Source organism: Chlorocebus sabaeus, chromosome 16, assembly GCF_047675955.1.
Source record: "Chlorocebus sabaeus isolate Y175 chromosome 16, mChlSab1.0.hap1, whole genome shotgun sequence".
NCBI classification, from domain to species: domain Eukaryota; kingdom Metazoa; phylum Chordata; class Mammalia; order Primates; family Cercopithecidae; genus Chlorocebus; species Chlorocebus sabaeus.
This window is the reverse complement of record NC_132919.1, coordinates 26859253-26876540: the sequence shown is the minus strand read 5'-3', so window position 1 is coordinate 26876540 and position 17288 is coordinate 26859253. Positions and strand designations below refer to the sequence as shown.

General features: G+C 46.1%; 2 protein-coding genes across 3 annotated transcripts in view; both read left to right on the top strand.

The window, feature by feature from the left end:
• Nucleotide 1: 1 nt before the first annotated feature.
• Nucleotides 2–13124, top strand: SDF2 (stromal cell derived factor 2). Its single transcript, XM_008010809.3, has 4 exons — nucleotides 2–85; nucleotides 192–406; nucleotides 5580–5776; nucleotides 12441–13124. Exons 2-4 carry the CDS (start codon nucleotides 256–258, stop codon nucleotides 12726–12728), a joined length of 636 nt encoding a protein of 211 aa, XP_008009000.1. The 5' UTR covers nucleotides 2–85; nucleotides 192–255; the 3' UTR covers nucleotides 12729–13124.
• Nucleotides 13125–16828: 3704 nt separating this feature from the next.
• Nucleotides 16829–17288, top strand: part of BLTP2 (bridge-like lipid transfer protein family member 2) — a 31773-nt gene continuing 31313 nt past the window's right edge. For both annotated transcript variants that reach the window (XM_008010793.3, XM_008010792.3), the window contains exon 1: nucleotides 16829–17007. In XM_008010793.3, the coding sequence (XP_008008984.3) occupies nucleotides 16940–17007 (68 nt within the window). In that variant the 5' untranslated portion in view covers nucleotides 16829–16939. The remainder of the gene's footprint in view (nucleotides 17008–17288) is intronic.

Genomic DNA, 17288 nt, shown 5'->3' with positions numbered 1-17288 from the left:
GCTTTCGTCCCGTGGGTGCGAACGGTAACCGAAGCGGCTCAGGAAGGCAGCTGTCACTGAGCCCCTGGAACAGAGCGAGAGTATCGTAAGTAACCAGGCTCAGCCTGTTTCTCAGGCCGCTCTAGCCAGATAAACCATAAAGATCAGACTCGGGCTTCTTCACTTCCTTCTCTCCGTGGTATCGTCTTCAGCTTCCGGTTCCGGGGAGGGGCCGCGTTTTTTTTCGAAGATTTGGGGCTCCGCGATACAGCTAGGATGGCTGTAGTACGTCTACTGTTATTGGGGGGTTTGTGGAGCGCTGTGGGTGCGTCCAGCCTGGCTGTCGTTACTTGCGGCTCCGTGGTAAAGCTACTCAATACGCGCCACAACGTCCGACTGCACTCACACGACGTGCGCTATGGGTCAGGTAATGCTGGGGATCGGGCTCGGGTGGGCTAGGGAGGCCTGGGAGTATCTGGAGGGGCGGGGCCTAAAGAAAATCTGAGGGTGTGGTCTGGGAAGGTTAGGTGTTCCCTGGGAAGGTTCCTCAGGTCTGGAGAGTCGGAGAACTGAGTTGTTCTAAGGCATCTTAATCGCAACACCACCTAATATTTGGTGAACTACAGGCCAGGCACGTTACCTATGTACTTTTTCCGCTTATTAACATTCAGGTAAGATGATACTATTGTTATCCTCATTTCACAGATGAGTTAACAGACGCAGAGAAATTAAATCGTTTATTCAAAGCCTTGCAGCTAGCAAATGTCAAAGTCGGGGTTCTATCCAAATCTATCCAGGTTCAAAGCCTGCTTTAGAGACAGACAAGAAAATTACAGAAAGTGCTGTGTCTGAAATTTTAAAGTTACAGTAAGTACTATATCTGAAACTTTAAACTCCAAGAGCTCACTCGTTGACTACAACCCTTTGTCTTCCAGCTCTTCTGCATCTTACACTTGCTCCTTAATTCCTGTCTTTTGGGCCCCTTCTACCCAAATCTGAACCTCCTTCTTATAAGGAACTTGGAGCAGTGACAGGAATTGCACAGAAACTTTTTTTTTTTAAGCATTTGAAATTAAAATGTTTAATAATAAGTTATTTGAATTCATTCATTCAGCATAGGTCTTAATGAGTTCCTACTATATGACTAGAATTGTACTACCTGCAAGAGATTCGGTAGTGATAATCAGTCAAGAAGATTACAATATAATAAAAACAGACCAAAAAAAGAAAGTCTTATCTGCCTGAAAAAAAAAGATAAGCAAACAAAAAAAGAATGAAGGTCAGCTAGTGAGATGTGAGAGGCATCTAAGATAGCTGGTAGAATTCTATCTTGGATGACTAATGATGCTGTTTGCTGAGGGAGGAAAGAGTTCTGTCAGGTGGGCTAGTCTGGTTCATGATTCCCAAAACCTATCTGATCAGTTAGACTAGGCAAGGACGTGAGTTATCACTGCGATGTCTTAATAATCCTAGCACCCATTCAGTGAACACCTAACATGTTGTCAGGCTTGTTTTTAAATTTGCTTTGGTTTCCAACTTTGGATCTACTGAATTAGAGTGGAAGTGGACAGAGGCTTGGCAGTAGCAATCTGTAGGTTTAAAAAGCTCTTCAGGTGATTCTGATGGACAGCCAGATTTGGGAACCAGGTTCAGTCTGGAGCTCCCAAAAGGGATCTCTGCTGAGCCTGAGATACCACATTAGATACAACATTAAATACAACATCTTGTACAGACTGTGGTTGAAAATGTCAGGGTAGTGGATGAAATTGCCCAGGATGAACTGTGGTTCTCAATCTGGGATCAATATGAATAACTTGAGAAACTTGTTAAAAATACAAATGCTTTTGTCCTGACCTTCAGCAATTTAAGAACTACAGGTGGAAATATATGAAGGCCAGGCATAGAACTTTGGATAATCCCAAGGTGTAAGGATTTGGAGGAGGAAGTGAAGGGTTGAATAGAAAGCAGAAAACGTAGGAGACAAAATGTAGACCATGGTTTAGTAGTGAAGTGTGGCTGTGAGGACCCCAGAGAGCTGTAAGGCAGTAACCAGAAGTAGGAGGGGAGACTTGGTTTGGCTTTTCTGAAAAAGAAAGATATAATAAAGTCATGAGCTGAGTGGAAGGAGACAGTAGAAAGGAGCTGATAGTTGGCTATATTTACCTGTGTAACTGGCACAAGGCATAATGGTATACGTGGTAAAAGTGAAATATCAAAAGTCTTTGGTCAGGCAAGGCCATGGAGCTGAAAGCAAAGCTAGAAGGAACAGGTAAAACTATTGGAGGAAAGTATCTGGGAAATATGAATGCTTTCAAAGACCTGGATAGTGAATGAAGCCTAGGAAAGCGGGTATCCCCGGTGTTTATGAGAGTAGCTCGTTTGGGGAAACCTGACAATTTAAAGCTTTTGGAAGAAATATGATCTTAGTGAGATATGATGCAGAATGGTTAAGAGTATTAGTTCTAGAGTTGGGCTGTCTAGGTTCATTCAGTCCCAGCCTTGTTTCTTAGAGTTGTGTGACCTTGGGTATGCTGGGGATAATAATACCTACTTCAGCAAATAGATGTAGATGTCAAATAAGAATATTCAAACAAAGGACTTAGGTCAGTGCTAGATACCCAGTAAGTCCTCACACACTGTGGTGCTGAGCAGTCTTAGTAACACACATTAGCTATCAGCGATTATTTGTATACCACACCCCCCCGCCCCAGCTTTTTAAATCCTGTAGCTAGATTTTTTCTTTCTTTAAGAGACATGGGAGACCAAGGCAGGAGAATCACTTGAACCAGAGAATTGGAGGTTGCAGTGAGCCGAGATCGTGCCACTGCACTCCAGCCTGGTGACAGAACAGACTCTGTCTCAAAAAAAAGAGAAAGAAATTAAGAAACAGAGTCTTACTCTGTCGTCCAAGCTGAGGTGCAGTGACACAATCACAACTCATTGCAGCCTTGACCTCCTGGGCCCAAGCAATCCTCACATCTCAGCCTCCTGAGTAGCTGGGACTGCAAGTGCACCCCACCACACCTGATTAATTTTTTGCGTCTTTTGTAGAGATGGAGTTTTGTCAGTTGCCTGGGCTTGGTCTTGAAATCCTGGGCTCAAGCGATCTGCCCACCTTGACCTCCCAAAGTGCTGGGATTGACGGTGATCCACAGTACCCAGCCTCTTTTTTTTCTCTTAAATATAAAAAAAATTTTTTTAGGCTGGGTATGGTGGCTCACACCTGTAATTCTAGCACTTTGGGAGCCTGAGGCAGTTGGATTGCTTGAGCCCAGGAATTCGAGACCAGCCTGGGCAACATAGCAAAAACCCATCTCTATAGAAAATAGAAAAATTAGCCGGGTGTGGTGGCAGGCGCCTGAAATCCCAGCTACTTGGGAGGCTGAGGTAGGAGGATCACCTGAGCCTGGGAAGTCAAGGCTGTGGTAAGCTGTGATCATACCACTGCACTCCAGCCTGAGTGACAGAGGGACCCTGTCTCAAAAAAAAAAAAAATATATATATATATATATATATATGTCTTTTTTTTTTTTTTTTTTAGAGACCAGATTTTGCTATGTTACTGAGGCTGGTCTCAAACTCCAGAACTCAAGGGATCCTCCCACCTCAGCCTCCCAAAGTGCTTGGATTACAGGCATGAGCCACTGTGCCAGACCTCCAAGGATACTTTTTTTTTTTGAGACAGAGTCTCTCCTGGCCACTCAGGCTGGAGTGCGGTGGTGTGATCTCAGCTCACTGCAACCTCCGCCTCCCAGATGCAAGCAATTCTTCTGCCTCAGCCTCCCAAGTAGCTGGGATTACAGGCGCGTGCGACCACGCCCAGCTAATTTTTATATTTTTTGTAGACAGGGTTTCACCATGTTGGCCAGGCTGGTCTCGAACTCCTGACCTTGTGTTCTGCCTGCCTCAGCCTCCCGAAGTGCTAGGATTACAGGCGTGTGCCACTGTGCCCTGCTCAAAGAATACTTTTATAATAATTGTGACCACTCGTGGGAGTTGGTCAGATGATGGCCAACTTGGTCAGAGATGCTTGCTTAGATTAAAGTTGGCAATATAAAGTAGTCTCATTTTAATTGTGAAATATAAACTGTTTTTTTTTTTTTTTTTTTTTGAAACGGAGTCTCTGTTGCCCAGGCTGGAGTGCAGTGGTGCAGTCTGGGCTCACTGCAAGCTCCGCCTCCCGGGTTCACGCCATTCTCCTGCCTCAGCCTCCTGAGTAGCTGGGACTACAGGCACCCACCACCACGCCCGGCTAATTTTTTGTATTTTTAATGGAGACGGGGTTTTACCATGGTCTCGATCTTCTGACCTTGTGATCCGCCTGCCTTGGCCCCCCAAAGTGTTGGGATTATAGGCGTGAGCCACCATGCCCGACCGAAAAATAAACATTTTTATCATAATAGTTAATGAACATGAATAATATTACAAACATGTTAAAATTATGTGATTAGACACATTAGGGGCTATCCAGGCTAGTGTCTACAGGTTAGTACTGCTTGTGCCTCAAAAAACTCTACATAAATTTGTGCCTTGGATATCCTTTGATGCAAACTCTTACAATTTTCTGATAGGACATACCGTTAAGTATGCTTTATCATATAATAACTAGTATTATGTAGACACAGTTTTTTTTTGAGACAGAGTCTGGCTCTGTCACCCAGGCTGGAGGGCAGTGGCGCGATCTCAGCTCACTGCAACCCCCGCTTCCCGGGTTCAAGTGATTCTCCTGCTTCAGCCTCCCAAGTAGCCGGGATTACAGGCTGCTGCCACCATGCCCAGCTAATTTTTGTATTTTCAGTAGAGACGGGGTTTCACTGTGTTGGTGGGGCTGGTCTTGAACTCCTGACTTCCTGATCCACCTGCCTCAGCCTCCCAAAGTGCTGGAATTACAAGCGTGAGCCACCACGCCCAGCACAGTTTGTATTTTTTATAAATATTTTAATGTTGTAGAAGAAAAAATATTGCCAAGCATAGCATTTTTCTCCCCACCCCTTCTTGCCTGTTTCATGACACAGGGTACAATATTGGCCATAGGCAATAAGGGTGAGGTTGAGCTCACTTGCCATTTTTTTTTGAGGAATGGGTACCAAATTTATTTGTTGATTTCTTACATTTGAAGTACACTGTCACATCCTTGACCTGAAATTCTTTGCCATAGCCCTTCACTGTGACACAACTGCAACCAACCACTTTACAAAGTTTTCCTTGTCTTGTCAGTTTTCCAGAGGCTTAGCCATTTCTCTGGTTTCTTAAGGTCATCAACCTTAATTGGGTTGATTTTGTGTTCAGCACAAAGAGCCACCCCTAGCTTGATATACATAGGTTCTTCACATTTGGATGCAAGCACACAAAGATGGGCTTGGCCCTTGTCTAAGGCTTTGGCAGCTTTTCAGGTTTCACCTGCTAGGCCTTCATTGCTGAGGGCGGTCTTCAGCCTCTTGTAAAGCAGCATTAATAATCCATTACACCTCCAGCAGCGTGTCTTCCTTGGTCATGGTGGGTTACAGGTGAAGCTGAATCTTGAGCACCCTCGAGCTTCTGTCTCTGAGCATGTTGTCCATGGCAGAGAAAGAGAGTTGTCTTTCTTTTCTTAACTGCAGGTAGTGGGCAGCAGTCAGTAACAGGTGTAACCTCTGTGGATGACAGCAACAGTTACTGGAGGATACGGGGGAAGACTGCCACAGTGTGTGAGAGGGGAACCCCCATCAAGTGTGGCCAGCCCATCCGGTTGACACATGTCAACACTGGCCGAAACCTCCATAGTCACCACTTCACTTCACCTCTTTCTGGAAACCAGGTGAGGTAGCTTTCGATGGATCGTTGCTGCTCTGCATTACTCAGTGGGTGCTTGTTTGATCTCTTGGTTCTTAATTGTTTCTTTTCTAGGTGTAGCTGTTCTCTTTTGTGCAGACCTGGGGAAATGGCTCTGTTTTTGTGTGAGGTTTTTTTGTTTTTATTTTTTTGTTTCTGAGATGAAGTGTCTCTCTGTCACCCAGGCTGCAGTGCAGTGGCATGATCTTGGCTTAGTGCAACCTCTGCCTCCGGCTTCAAGAAAGTCTCCTGCCTTAGTCTCCCGGGTAGCTGGGATTACAGGTGCATGCCACCATGCCTGGCTAATTTTTGTATTTTTTTTTTTTTATTTTTGAGATGGAGTCTCACTCTGTCATCCAGGCTGGAGTGCAATGGCATGGTCTCAGCTCACTGCAACCTCTGCCTCCTGGGTTCAAGCGGTTCTCCCACCTCAACCTCCCGAGTGGCTGGGACTGTAGGCATGTGCCACCACACTTGACTAATTTTTTTTTTTTTGTATTTTTAGTAGAGATGGGGTTTCACTGTGTTGGCCAGGCTGGTCTTGAACTCCTGACCTTGTGATTTGCCCACCTTGGCCTCCCAAAGTGCTAGGATTACGAGCGCGAGCCACTGTTCCTGGCCTAATTTTTGTATTTTTAGTAGAGATGGGTTTTCACCATATTGGTCAGGCTGGTCTCGAACTCCTGACCTCAGGTGATCCACTGGCCTTGGCCTCCTGAAAATGTTGGGATTATAGGCATGAGCCACTGCACCCGCCCGGCTCTGTTTTGTAAGTGTGAAGAAAATCGTTTCTGGTCAAAGTGGAGACAACAACTAAACCAAATCAAGAAATGGGAAGGACAGACAGACTGGATGTACATTAGCATATCATAAGTTCTGATACCCTGTAATAAAGAAACCCAATGTTTTCCAAATTGTAGTTTTTTTTTTTTTAATGATGCTAACTAGTTACATTAGGAAAATGGATTTGCTATTGTGTCACTTATGTTTTTTGTTTTTATTTATTTATTATTTTTTGAGACGGAGTCTCGCTGTGTCACCCAGGCTGGAGTGCAGTGGCCGGATCTCAGCTCACTGCAAGCTCCGCCTCCCGGGTTTACGCCATTCTCCTGCCTCAGCCGCCCGAGTAGCTGGGACAACAGGTGCCCGCCACCTCGCCCAGCTAGTTTTTTGTACTTTTTAGTAGCAACGGGGTTTCAACCATGTTAGCCAGGATGGTCTCGATCTGACCTCGTGATCCGCCGTCTCGGCCTCCCAAAGTGCTAGGATTACAGGCTTGAGCCACCGTGCCCCACCTGTTTTTTGTTTTTAAACAGGGTCTCACTCTGTCACCCAGGCTGTAGTGCATGGTGTGATCTTGCTCACTGCAGCCTCAGCCTCCTGGGCTCAAGCAGTTCTTCCACCTCAGCCCTCACTACAGGCTCATGCCACCATGCCTGGCTAATTTTCGTATTTTTTTTGTAGATACGGGTTTTTGCCATGTTGCCCAGGCTGGTCTCAAAACTCCTGAGCTCAAGCTATCTGCCCCCTTCAGTGTCCCAAAGTGCTGGGATTACAGGCATAAGCCACTATGCCTGGCCTTGTGCCACTGTTTTAAGCCTTGGGTTATCAGGGGATGTGGACCCCTTAATGACTCCTTCCCTATCCCCACCCCCTGTATACAGTTTTCCTTATTAACATCTTACCTTGGAAGGGTAAATTTGCTACATTTAATGAAGCAATATTGATACAGTTTTATTAACTAAAGTCCATAGTTTTTTCCTGATTCCCTTAGGTTTTTTTTTTTTTTTTTTGAGACAAAGTCTCGCTTTCTCCCAGGCTGGAGTGCAGTGGCACGATCTCGGCTCACTGCAACCTCCGCCTCCCAGGTTCAAGCTATTCTCCTGCCACAGCCTCCTGAGTAACTGGGATTTCAGGCACCTGCCACCACGCCTGGCTGCTTTTTGTATTTTCAGTAGAGACGGGGTTTTGCCAAGTTGTCCAGGCTGGTCTCGAACTCCTGACCTCGTGATCCACCTGCCTTGGCCTCCCAAAGTGCTGGGATTACAGGTGTGAGGTCTCCGTGTCTGGTCCCTTAGTTTTTTACATAATGTTCTTTTTCTGTTCCAAAATACCACATTACATATACTTGCCATGTCTCATTAGGCTGTTGTGGCTGTGACAGTTTTTCAGACTTCCCTAGTTTTTGATGACCTTGACAGCTTTGAGGAGTGCTGGTCAGGTGTATTGTAGATTGCCCTCTATTGGAATTTGTCTGTTTTTCTTGTGATTAGACTGGACTTATAAAGGGTTTGAGAGGAAGATCACTGAGGTAAAGTGCCATTTTTATCCCATCGTATCAGGGGTACATACTGTCTTTATGATTTGTGACTGTTGGTGTTGACCATGATTACCTGGCTGAAGTAGTGTTTGTTGGTTAGGTTTCTCCTGTAAAGTTACTCTCTTCATTTTTCCCCTTTCCATACACTTTTTGGAAGGAAGTCACTATGTGCATTTCACTCTTACAGACTGGAGAGTTACACTCACTCTACCTTAGGGTGGAATATCTACATATTTTATTTGGGATTTTTCCATATGGGGGATTTGTCTCTTTTCCCCAATTTATTTATTCAGTTATTTACATTAGCATAAACTCATGGATAGTTTATACTTTGTTATAATCTAATACTACTATATTTTGTTGCTCAAATTTTTCCAACTTTGGCCATCAGGAATTCTTTCAGCTGGCTTTGTGTCCATTTGACAGTATCCCATTGTGTGTGTGTGTATATATGAGTGCACTTTAAAGTACTTCTTTCCTTTCTGGCACCAAAAGATGCTCCAGGCTTATCTTGTTTATTTCTTGCTCCAGTACTATAATCAGCTATTTCTCCAAGGAGCTCTGCTTCCTTTTATTGGAGAATGATATTAAAACCAAGTTCTAGGCCTTAATGTAAGCTTGTTGCTACTGGAGTGTTTCTTTTAGACTCTCTCACTTGACAGAATAAAGAACTGTAGACCGGGCGCAGTGGCTCACGCCTGTAATCCCAGCACTTTGGGAGGCCGAGGCAGGCGGATCACGAGGTCAGGAGTTCGAGACTAGCCTGGCCAACATGGTGAAACCCGGTATCTACTAAAGTACAAAAATTAGCTGGGCATGGTGGCGGGTGCCTGTAATCCCAGCTACTCGGGAGGCTGGGGTAGGAGAATCGTTTGAACCTGGGAGATGGAGGTTGCAGTGAGCCGAGATTGCACTATTGCACTCCAGCCTGGGTGACAGGGTGAGACTCCATCTCAAAAAAAAAAAAAAAATTAAATAAAAAAAAACTGTATCTGTGTATGCTTAGTCATGTATATATCCATATCTATAAATTTTTATTTGCATAGCTATCTGTATCTATATTAAGTTAAATGAGGTTCCTTTTTTTTTCTTTTCTTAAGATGGGTTCTTTCTATGTTATCCAGGCTGGAGTGCAGTGGCTACTCACAGGTGTGATCATAGTGCACTAGAGCCTCAAACTTCTTGGCTCAAGCAGTCCTCTTGCCTCAACCTTTCAAGTAGCTGGGAATACAGGCATGCCCCACTGTGGCTGGCTAGGGTTCTTATTGATGTATGTATATATGTATTTAGACTCTTGCTCTGTTGCCCAGGCTGGAGTGCAGTGGCGCGATCTCGGCTCACTGCAAGCTCCGCCTCCCGGGTTCACACCATTCTCCTGCCTCAGCCTCCCAAGTAGCTGGGACTATATGTGCCCACCACCACGCCCGGCTAATTTTTTGTATTTTTAGTAGAGATGGAGTTTCACTGTGTTAGCCAGGATGGTCTCCATCTCCTGACCTTGTGATCCGTCTGCCTCAGCCTCCCAAAGTGCTGGGATTACAGGCGTGAGCCACCGGGCCTGGCGGCTGATGTCTTTAGCTGTAATCCATTACCACATAGGTCATCCTAGCCTCCTCCCTGTGCTAATTTGTAAATTCCCACTCCAACAGTAAGATACCTTGTTCCCACCATCTGACATCCATGTATTGAACTTCAGTTCCAGTATACAAATATAGCAGTATCAGAATTACATACTGGTATCCTCCTGGGAAACAGTTTTATCAAGTAGAGTGTATACACACACACACACTCTCACGCTTCTGAAATAATCAGTAATTTTTCAATTGCCATTGTATAGAAACTGAATATTTGGCCTTAAGGATGATGGAATTTAGATGAGGAGTAGAATATAGAGAACTTGCTCTCTCACTGCCTTATTAGAAAGAAAGAAAGAAAGAAAGAAAGAAAGAAAGAGTATAGAGAACTTGCTATATTTTGCTCAGTTAATATTTGCTATCTCATTTAATTCTCACAGTTGCTCTATAAGGTGATATTGTGATCATTTTATAGCGGAGAAAACAAAGGCTCAAAGGATTTACAGAGGAAGGGATCAAGTTGAGATTCAAGGTCACCCTGACTCCCAGAGTCCATTCCCTTTTGAACTTGTCATCAGGTCATTTAAAATCTAGTTAAGAGAATGAAGCAGTAATAAAGTCAAATAATAAGAGATACAAAGTATTTTAAGGGCTGAAAGTGGTGGCTCATGCCTGTACTCCCAGCAATTTAGTAGGCTGAGGTGGGTGGATCACTTGAGGCTGGGAGTTTGAGACCAGCCTGGTCAACATTGTGAAAACCCATCTCTATTAAAAAATACCAAAATTAGCTGGGTGTGGTAGCACATGCCTGTAATCCCTGCTACTCCGGAGGCTGAGGCATGAGAATCGCTAGAACCCAGGAGGTAGAGGTTGCAGACAGCTGAGATTGTGCCACTGCACTCCAGCCTGGGTGACAGAGCGAGATGCTATCTCAAAAAACAAAGTATTTTAAAGCCAGCATGGTGGCTCACACCTATAATCCCAACACCTTGAAAGACCAAGTGGGGAGAATCATTTAAGACCAGGAGTTGGAGACCAGCCAAGGCAACACAGTTGCCTACAAAAGAAACTTTTAACTACCTGGGTGTGGTGGTATAGGCCTGTAGTCTTATAGTCTTAGCTATTCAGGAGGTGAGGCCATAAGACCGCTTGAGGCACTGCACTACAGCCTGGGCAACAGAGCAAGATGCCAACTTTTTGTTTTTTTTTTTTTTTTGAGACAAAGTCTTGCTCTTGTTGCCCAGGCTGGAGTGCAATGGTGCAGTCTTGGCTCACTGCAACCTTCGGCTCATTGCAACCTCTGCCTCCCAGGTTCAAGCGATTCTCCCGCTTCAGCCTCCCGAATAGCTAGGATTACAGGTGCCTGCCACCATGCCTGGATAATTTTTGTATTTTTAGTAGAGATGGGGTTTCACCATGTTGGCCAGGCTGGTCTTGAACTGCTGACCTCAGGCGATCTGCCCGCCTCCCCTTCCCAAAGTGTTGGGATTACAGGAGTGAGCTACTGTGCCTGGCCAAGATCCCAACTCTTACAAAGGAAACAAAAAGAAAGAAATACTGTTTTAACACTGTAATAGAAAATATAAGGCAACTATAGTATTAATTGCAAAATAAGTGTTTGGACCATAACCTTTTTTTTTTCTTTTCTTTGTTTTTGATGCCATAACTCAGATAGGAACCATGGACCATAATCTTACAGCAACGAATTTTTTCCTCTTATGTCCTTTGTGTCTTTCATCTTTTTCTATGGTTCATGGTTTATTTTAAACAACACTGGAATGGCCGGGTGCGGTGGCTCATGCCTGTAATCCCAGCACTTTGGGAGGCCAAGGCGGGTGAATCATCTGAGGTCGGGAGTTCGAGACCAGCCTGACCAACATGGAGAAACCCTGTCTCTACTAAAAATACAAAGTTAGCCAGGTGTGGTGGCATATGCCTGTAATCTCAGCTACTAGGGAGGCTGAGGCAGGAGAATTGCTTGAACCTGGGAGGCGGAGATTGCAGTGAGCCGAGATTGCGCCATTGCACTCCAGCCTGGGCAACAAGAGCAAAAATCCATCTCAAAAAACAAAACAAAACAAAAAAACGAAACACTGGAAAGCAGCTGAATTTTTTTTTTAAATTTTTATTTTTTTCGAGAAGGGGTCTTGCTCTGTCATCCAAGCTGGAGTGCAGTAGTGTGATCACAGCTCATTGCAGCCTTGATCTCCTGGACTCAGGCGATAGCTGTAGTAGCTGGGTACTATAGGCATGTGCCACCATGCCCAGCTAATTTCTTTTCTTTTCTTTTTTTTTTTTGAGACCGGAGTTTCGCTCTTGTTGCCCAGGCTGGAGTGCAATGGCATGATCTCGGCTCACCGCAACCTCTGCCTCTGGGTTCAAGCAATTCTCCTGCCTCAGCCTCCCGAGTAGCTGGGATTACAGGCATGTGCCACCACACCCAGCTAATTTTGTATTTTTAGTAGAGACGGTTTCTCCATGTCGGTCAGGCTGGTCTTGAACTCGTGACCTCAGCTAATTTCTTTTGTATTTTTTTTAGGGATAGGGTTTCACCATGTTGCCTAGGCTGTTCTCAAACTCCTGGGCTCACGTGATCTGCCCCACTCAGCCTCCCAAAGTGCTCGAAATTACAGGCATGAGCCTGGCCCCCTCTGATTTTTTACTTCAGGGTAGCCTTCTTTTTCTTCCCATTGCCTCCCACTCCTTTTCAAGCCCTTGTCAACCATGCTAATATTACTACCTTCTGTGTTTTCCAGGAAGTGAGTGCTTTTGGTGAGGAAGGTGAAGGTGATTATCTGGATGACTGGACAGTACTCTGTAATGGACCCTACTGGGTGAGAGATGGTGAGGTGCGGTTCAAACACTCTTCCACTGAGGTACTGCTATCTGTCACAGGAGAACAATATGGTCGACCTATCAGTGGGCAAAAAGAGGTACATGGCATGGCCCAGCCAAGTCAGAACAACTATTGGAAAGCCATGGAAGGCATCTTCATGAAGCCCAGTGAGTTGTTGAAGGCAGAAGCCCACCATGCAGAGCTATGAATCTAGAGGCTCTGAGCCACTGTTAACGCACAATGTTCATAGACGTCTGTTGCTGCCTCACCTTGGGATCTCTGCCACAAGTTCCTTGGGCAGTGGCCATGTCACCATTGAGATGAAGATACACAACAGAAAATAGCTGTGTTTGGAAACTTCAGCCCTGCACACTTGAACTAGTCACTCTCCCAGACTTGGCGTGGGGTCAGTTCTTTCTGAGTAGAGGACTTGCTGGTAAAGGGGCAGATGTTTTTCATTCATACTGATAAAACAAACTGAGGGGAACATCCCTCTTAGCTGGTAAACTTTTACTCTTCAGGAGCTTGGCATCATGGACTGTTAATGTATGTGATTTTTCCCCTATTTTCTCTCTCCAAAATGATAAAAATAATTTTATTATTAGTCACTGTGTTGTTACTTATTAGGTGTGCTATTTCATTAGCTGCTTAATCCTCGAGTCCTAAGACTCTTTGGAGACGCTATGAACCTCCAATGTGGGCCCTTTTAAGAGCTTTACTTGCATACAAGCCTTTTCTCTTTCTACTTTGACTTCTCTCCAGGCATCTCATCTTTAATAGATCTTTCACTAATTATAGCTAAAAACTCACAGAATACAGCATAATAAACCACCAGTGAGATGTTTGCTTTGTATCTGTTACTGCAAATGAGAAAAATGGGTAGGGGTAGAAAGAAAGAACCAGTATTTATTCACTCGTAAATACTAGGTACCATATTATAGATATTTTTATTTATTTAATTTATTTATTTTTTTTTGGAGACAGAGTCTCGCTCTGTTGCCCAGGCTGGAGTGCAGCAGCGTGATCTCAGCTCACTGCAAGCTCTGCCTCCTGGGTTCACACCATTGTCCTGCCTCAGCCTCCCAAGTAGTTGGGACTTCAGGTGTCCGCCACCACGCCCTGCTAACTTTTTTTTTTTTTTTCTGAGACGGAGTCTCGCTCTGTCCCCCAGGCTGGAGTGCAGTGGCCAGATCTCAGCTCACTGCAAGCTCCGCCTCCCGGGTTTATGCCATTCTGCTGCCTCAGCCTCCCGAGTAGCTGGGGCTACAGGCGCCAGTCACCTCGCCCGGCTAGCTTTTTGTATTTTTTAGTAGAGACGGGGTCTCACCGTGCTAGCCAGGATGGTCTCGATCTCCTGACCTCGCGATCCGCTCATCTCGGCCTCCCAAAGTGCTGGGATTACAGGCTTGAGCCACCGCGCCTGGCCAATTTTTTGTATTTTTAGTAGAGACGGGGTTTCACCATGTTAGCCAGGATGGTTTCGATCTCTTGACCTCGTGATCCGCCTGCCTCGGCTTCCCAAAGTGCTGAGATTACAGGTGTGAGCCACTGCGCCCAGCCTATAGCTCTTACTTCATTTAATTTTTACAGAATTCATATAGGGTAATACGGCATTTTTATCAGTGCAGCAGAAAAGTTGAATAACTGCCTGAATTTTTTTTTTTTTTTTTTGAGACAAGGTCTTTGCTCTGTCACCCAGGCAGGAAGGGCGCAATCACGGCTTATTACAGCCTTGACTTCCTGGGCTCAAGTGATCCTCCTATGTCAGTTTTTGATTTATCTTAGAGATGAGGTCTCACTAGGTTACCCAGGCTGGTCTGGAACTCCTGAGTTCAAGTGATCCTCATGCTGTTGCTTCCCAAAGTGCTGGGATTACAGGGGTGAACTACCATGCCTGGCTTACTGCCTGAATTTTTTTTTTTTTTTTTGAGACGGAGTCTCACTCTGTTGCCCAGACTGGAGTGTGGTGGCGCAATCTCAGCTCACTGCAACCTCCGCCTCCCAGGTTCAAGTGATTCCCCTGCCTCAGCCTCCTGAGTAGCTGGGACTACAGGTGTCCGCCACCACACCTAACTAATTTTTGTCTTTTTGGTAGAGACGGGGTTTCACCATATTGGCCAGGCTGGTCTTGAACTCCTGACCTTGTGATCCGCCCACCTTGGACTCCCAAAGTGCTGGGGTTACAGGCACGAGCCACCGCACCCGGCCTGAATTCTTAAAACTAATAAATCATTTTGGAATAGGAATCCAGCTGTTTCTGACTCAGGTTTTTTTAAGCGCACTACAATTGTGTTTAGCTTTTGGAAAACAAATCCTGGTTTTTGGACAAACGTAGATATATATTTCTCCAGAAAGGTGGATAGAAAACCACTTTTGTCCTCTGCCTACCTGCTTTCCTCCTTTCCTGTGTCAATTACAGAAAATTTGCTCCTGTAGCTTTCAGTCATGATATTGGTGAACAGAGATGGCTGCCATCTGCTGGAATTTCAGTGACTAGCAGGCGTTTTTATTTTTAGAAACTTCCGGGTTTTCTTTTTTTTTTGTTTGCTTTGTTAATGTTGAACATTTAGAGACCCCATTTTTGTGCCAAACATGGCCTGTGACGTTAAAAGACTCGGTCTCTTTTACAAGGATTTGTGGTCTCAATGGAGGCTATGAATTAGTTGAACTCCACTGTTGCCTCAACCATCCCCCCACCCCCAACTCCCTGCCTTTATTCCACTTCACTTGTGTTGATCCCTTAAGATCTCTCCAGAAAGAAATAGACAAATGATAAAATCAACATTTTAGGCTATGAGATGGTTGGGAGTAGGGCTGGTAACAGTCTAGGGAGAAGGAAGTGATAGGAATCTTGACTCAATAAACAGATTGGATAAGATGAACCAGAGTAGGGATATGTGTTGCACGGCACCCCTCCTTGACTTGGACAGAGGTTTTCAGTGAATTGGGCCTTCCCAGAGCATTCAGAGGACATACCATGGGGGAAGGCTGCAGATTACAAGGAAGATGATGCAAATACAGTGTATGACCTTGAAACAGCGTTGGAGCTCTTGGGGAGATGTGAAATCACTGATGAGAGGAATAGATAAGGGAGGAAACCAATCAGAGGAGCAAAAGCAACTTTGGGCAACACACAGGCGAAAGATGAAATGGCGTTTTATCTGAGGGAGCCAAAAAGAGAGGCTCTGAGTAAAATCTTGAAGGATATATGGAGATTAGGATGTGAGAGTGAAGGGGTATGAAAAGAGACATGACCTACTCCATAATACCTATTTTGAAATCCTCAGGATTTCCTTAGCTTGTGCTGTATCAGTAGATCATCATTCAGATACTGATCCTTAGCAGCACAGTAACTCTGAGGGACCTTTGTCCTGTTCTCTCATTTTACAGAGAAGGAAGCAGGCAAAACTATGTATTGTCTATTTTAGGTAATTATGTTTGCTTCCCAGATAAACTATTTTACAGAGAAGGAAGCAGGCAAAACTGACTATGTATTGTCTATTTTAGGTAATTATGTTTGCTTCCCAGATAAACTATTTTTTGCTAAAGGGCAAGAACAATATACACTACTTTCTGCAGTATCTTCCCCATCTCCTCCATCAGGGCCTAGTTCGTGCCATAAGTAGATTGACCAGAACAGTGTTCAAACAGTAAATGAAGTAAACACTCATTGGCCAGGAACCGTGACACGCGTCTTTAGTCCGAGCTACTCAGGAGGCTGAGGCAGGAGGATCCCTTGAGCCTGCAGGAGTTCGAGACCAGATTGGGCAACGGAGCGAGTCCTCGTCTCAAAAAAAAAAAAAAAAACCTCATTAGTTTTATCTGTGGATGGAATGAGGCGGGATTTTTGAAGCCTTTTAATTACCTCCTAGTTTCTGCCTCAGTAATTTTCAAACAGGATCTTGAATAAGATGGGAGTGCTACCATCTGACCAGGGGTGTAACTTACGCAGAACCCTGAGTCCAGGCCTAAGTGGCCAGGCGAACTCCAACTCCCCTCAAAGTGAGCTCAGCGGACCGAAATGAGTCAGCCAGGTCCACCGCCAGCCCAGGGAGTGGGCCCGGACTCCGACCCCCGCGGGTCCCGGAGCCCCGCGATTCCGGTCACCGCGGGGTGCGCCCGGTGCGTGTGTCAGCTCTTGGTGGGCTCCCTTGCGCCCTCCGCCCGGAGCCACGCCCGCTCCTCGCGCACGCAGCCCGTCGGCCCTGCCGGGTCGTGGGGCGGGGCAGGGCTGGGGAGGGAGGCCGTTGGTTGGCTGGCGGGCTGCGGAAGGCGAGGCTCGCGTGCGCACTTACGCGTCCTCGCTCAGCGTTTCTCCTGCGCGCGAGGCTGGTCGGCCCGCGGCGGCGCTGCGCGGATCCGGCGTCGGGGCCCGGCATGGCGGGGGCCTGGGCCAAGCCGGGCCGGACCCGGACCTAAATGCCTCTGCTCTTCTCCGCGCTGTTGGTCTTGCTGCTGGTTGCGCTTAGCGCCCTCTTTCTAGGCCGGTGAGGGGCTCCCAGCTGCGGCGGCGGCGGCGGGAGGGAGGGGGCGGAGAGGAGGAAGAAAGACTGAGGAGGGGGCGCGCGCCTTACTGAGGCGCGGGAGGCAGAGTGGGTAGGGTCGAGGGAGGGGGCGCGCGGCGAGTGGAGGGATCGTGAGGAGGCGCGTGGCCCGAGCTGCCGGGGATGGGCTGCGAGTTGGGGATACTAAGGAAGCGGGCGGGGCCTGAGGAAATGCTGAGGCCAGGAACTGAATAGGAGTGTGAGGAAGGGGCCTGGTTCAGTGG

What these genes read in the sequence shown, in the direction of transcription:
- SDF2 (XM_008010809.3), top strand. Translation starts at nt 256, where the DNA reads ATGGCTGTAGTACGTCTACTGTTATTGGGGGGTTTGTGGAGCGCTGTG. An exon ending in CGACGTGCGCTATGGGTCAG is followed by an intron (nt 407 to 5,579) that starts GTAATGCTGGGG and finishes TCTTAACTGCAG; the next exon opens with GTAGTGGGCAGCAGTCAGTA. An exon ending in CACCTCTTTCTGGAAACCAG is followed by an intron (nt 5,777 to 12,440) that starts GTGAGGTAGCTT and finishes TGTGTTTTCCAG; the next exon opens with GAAGTGAGTGCTTTTGGTGA.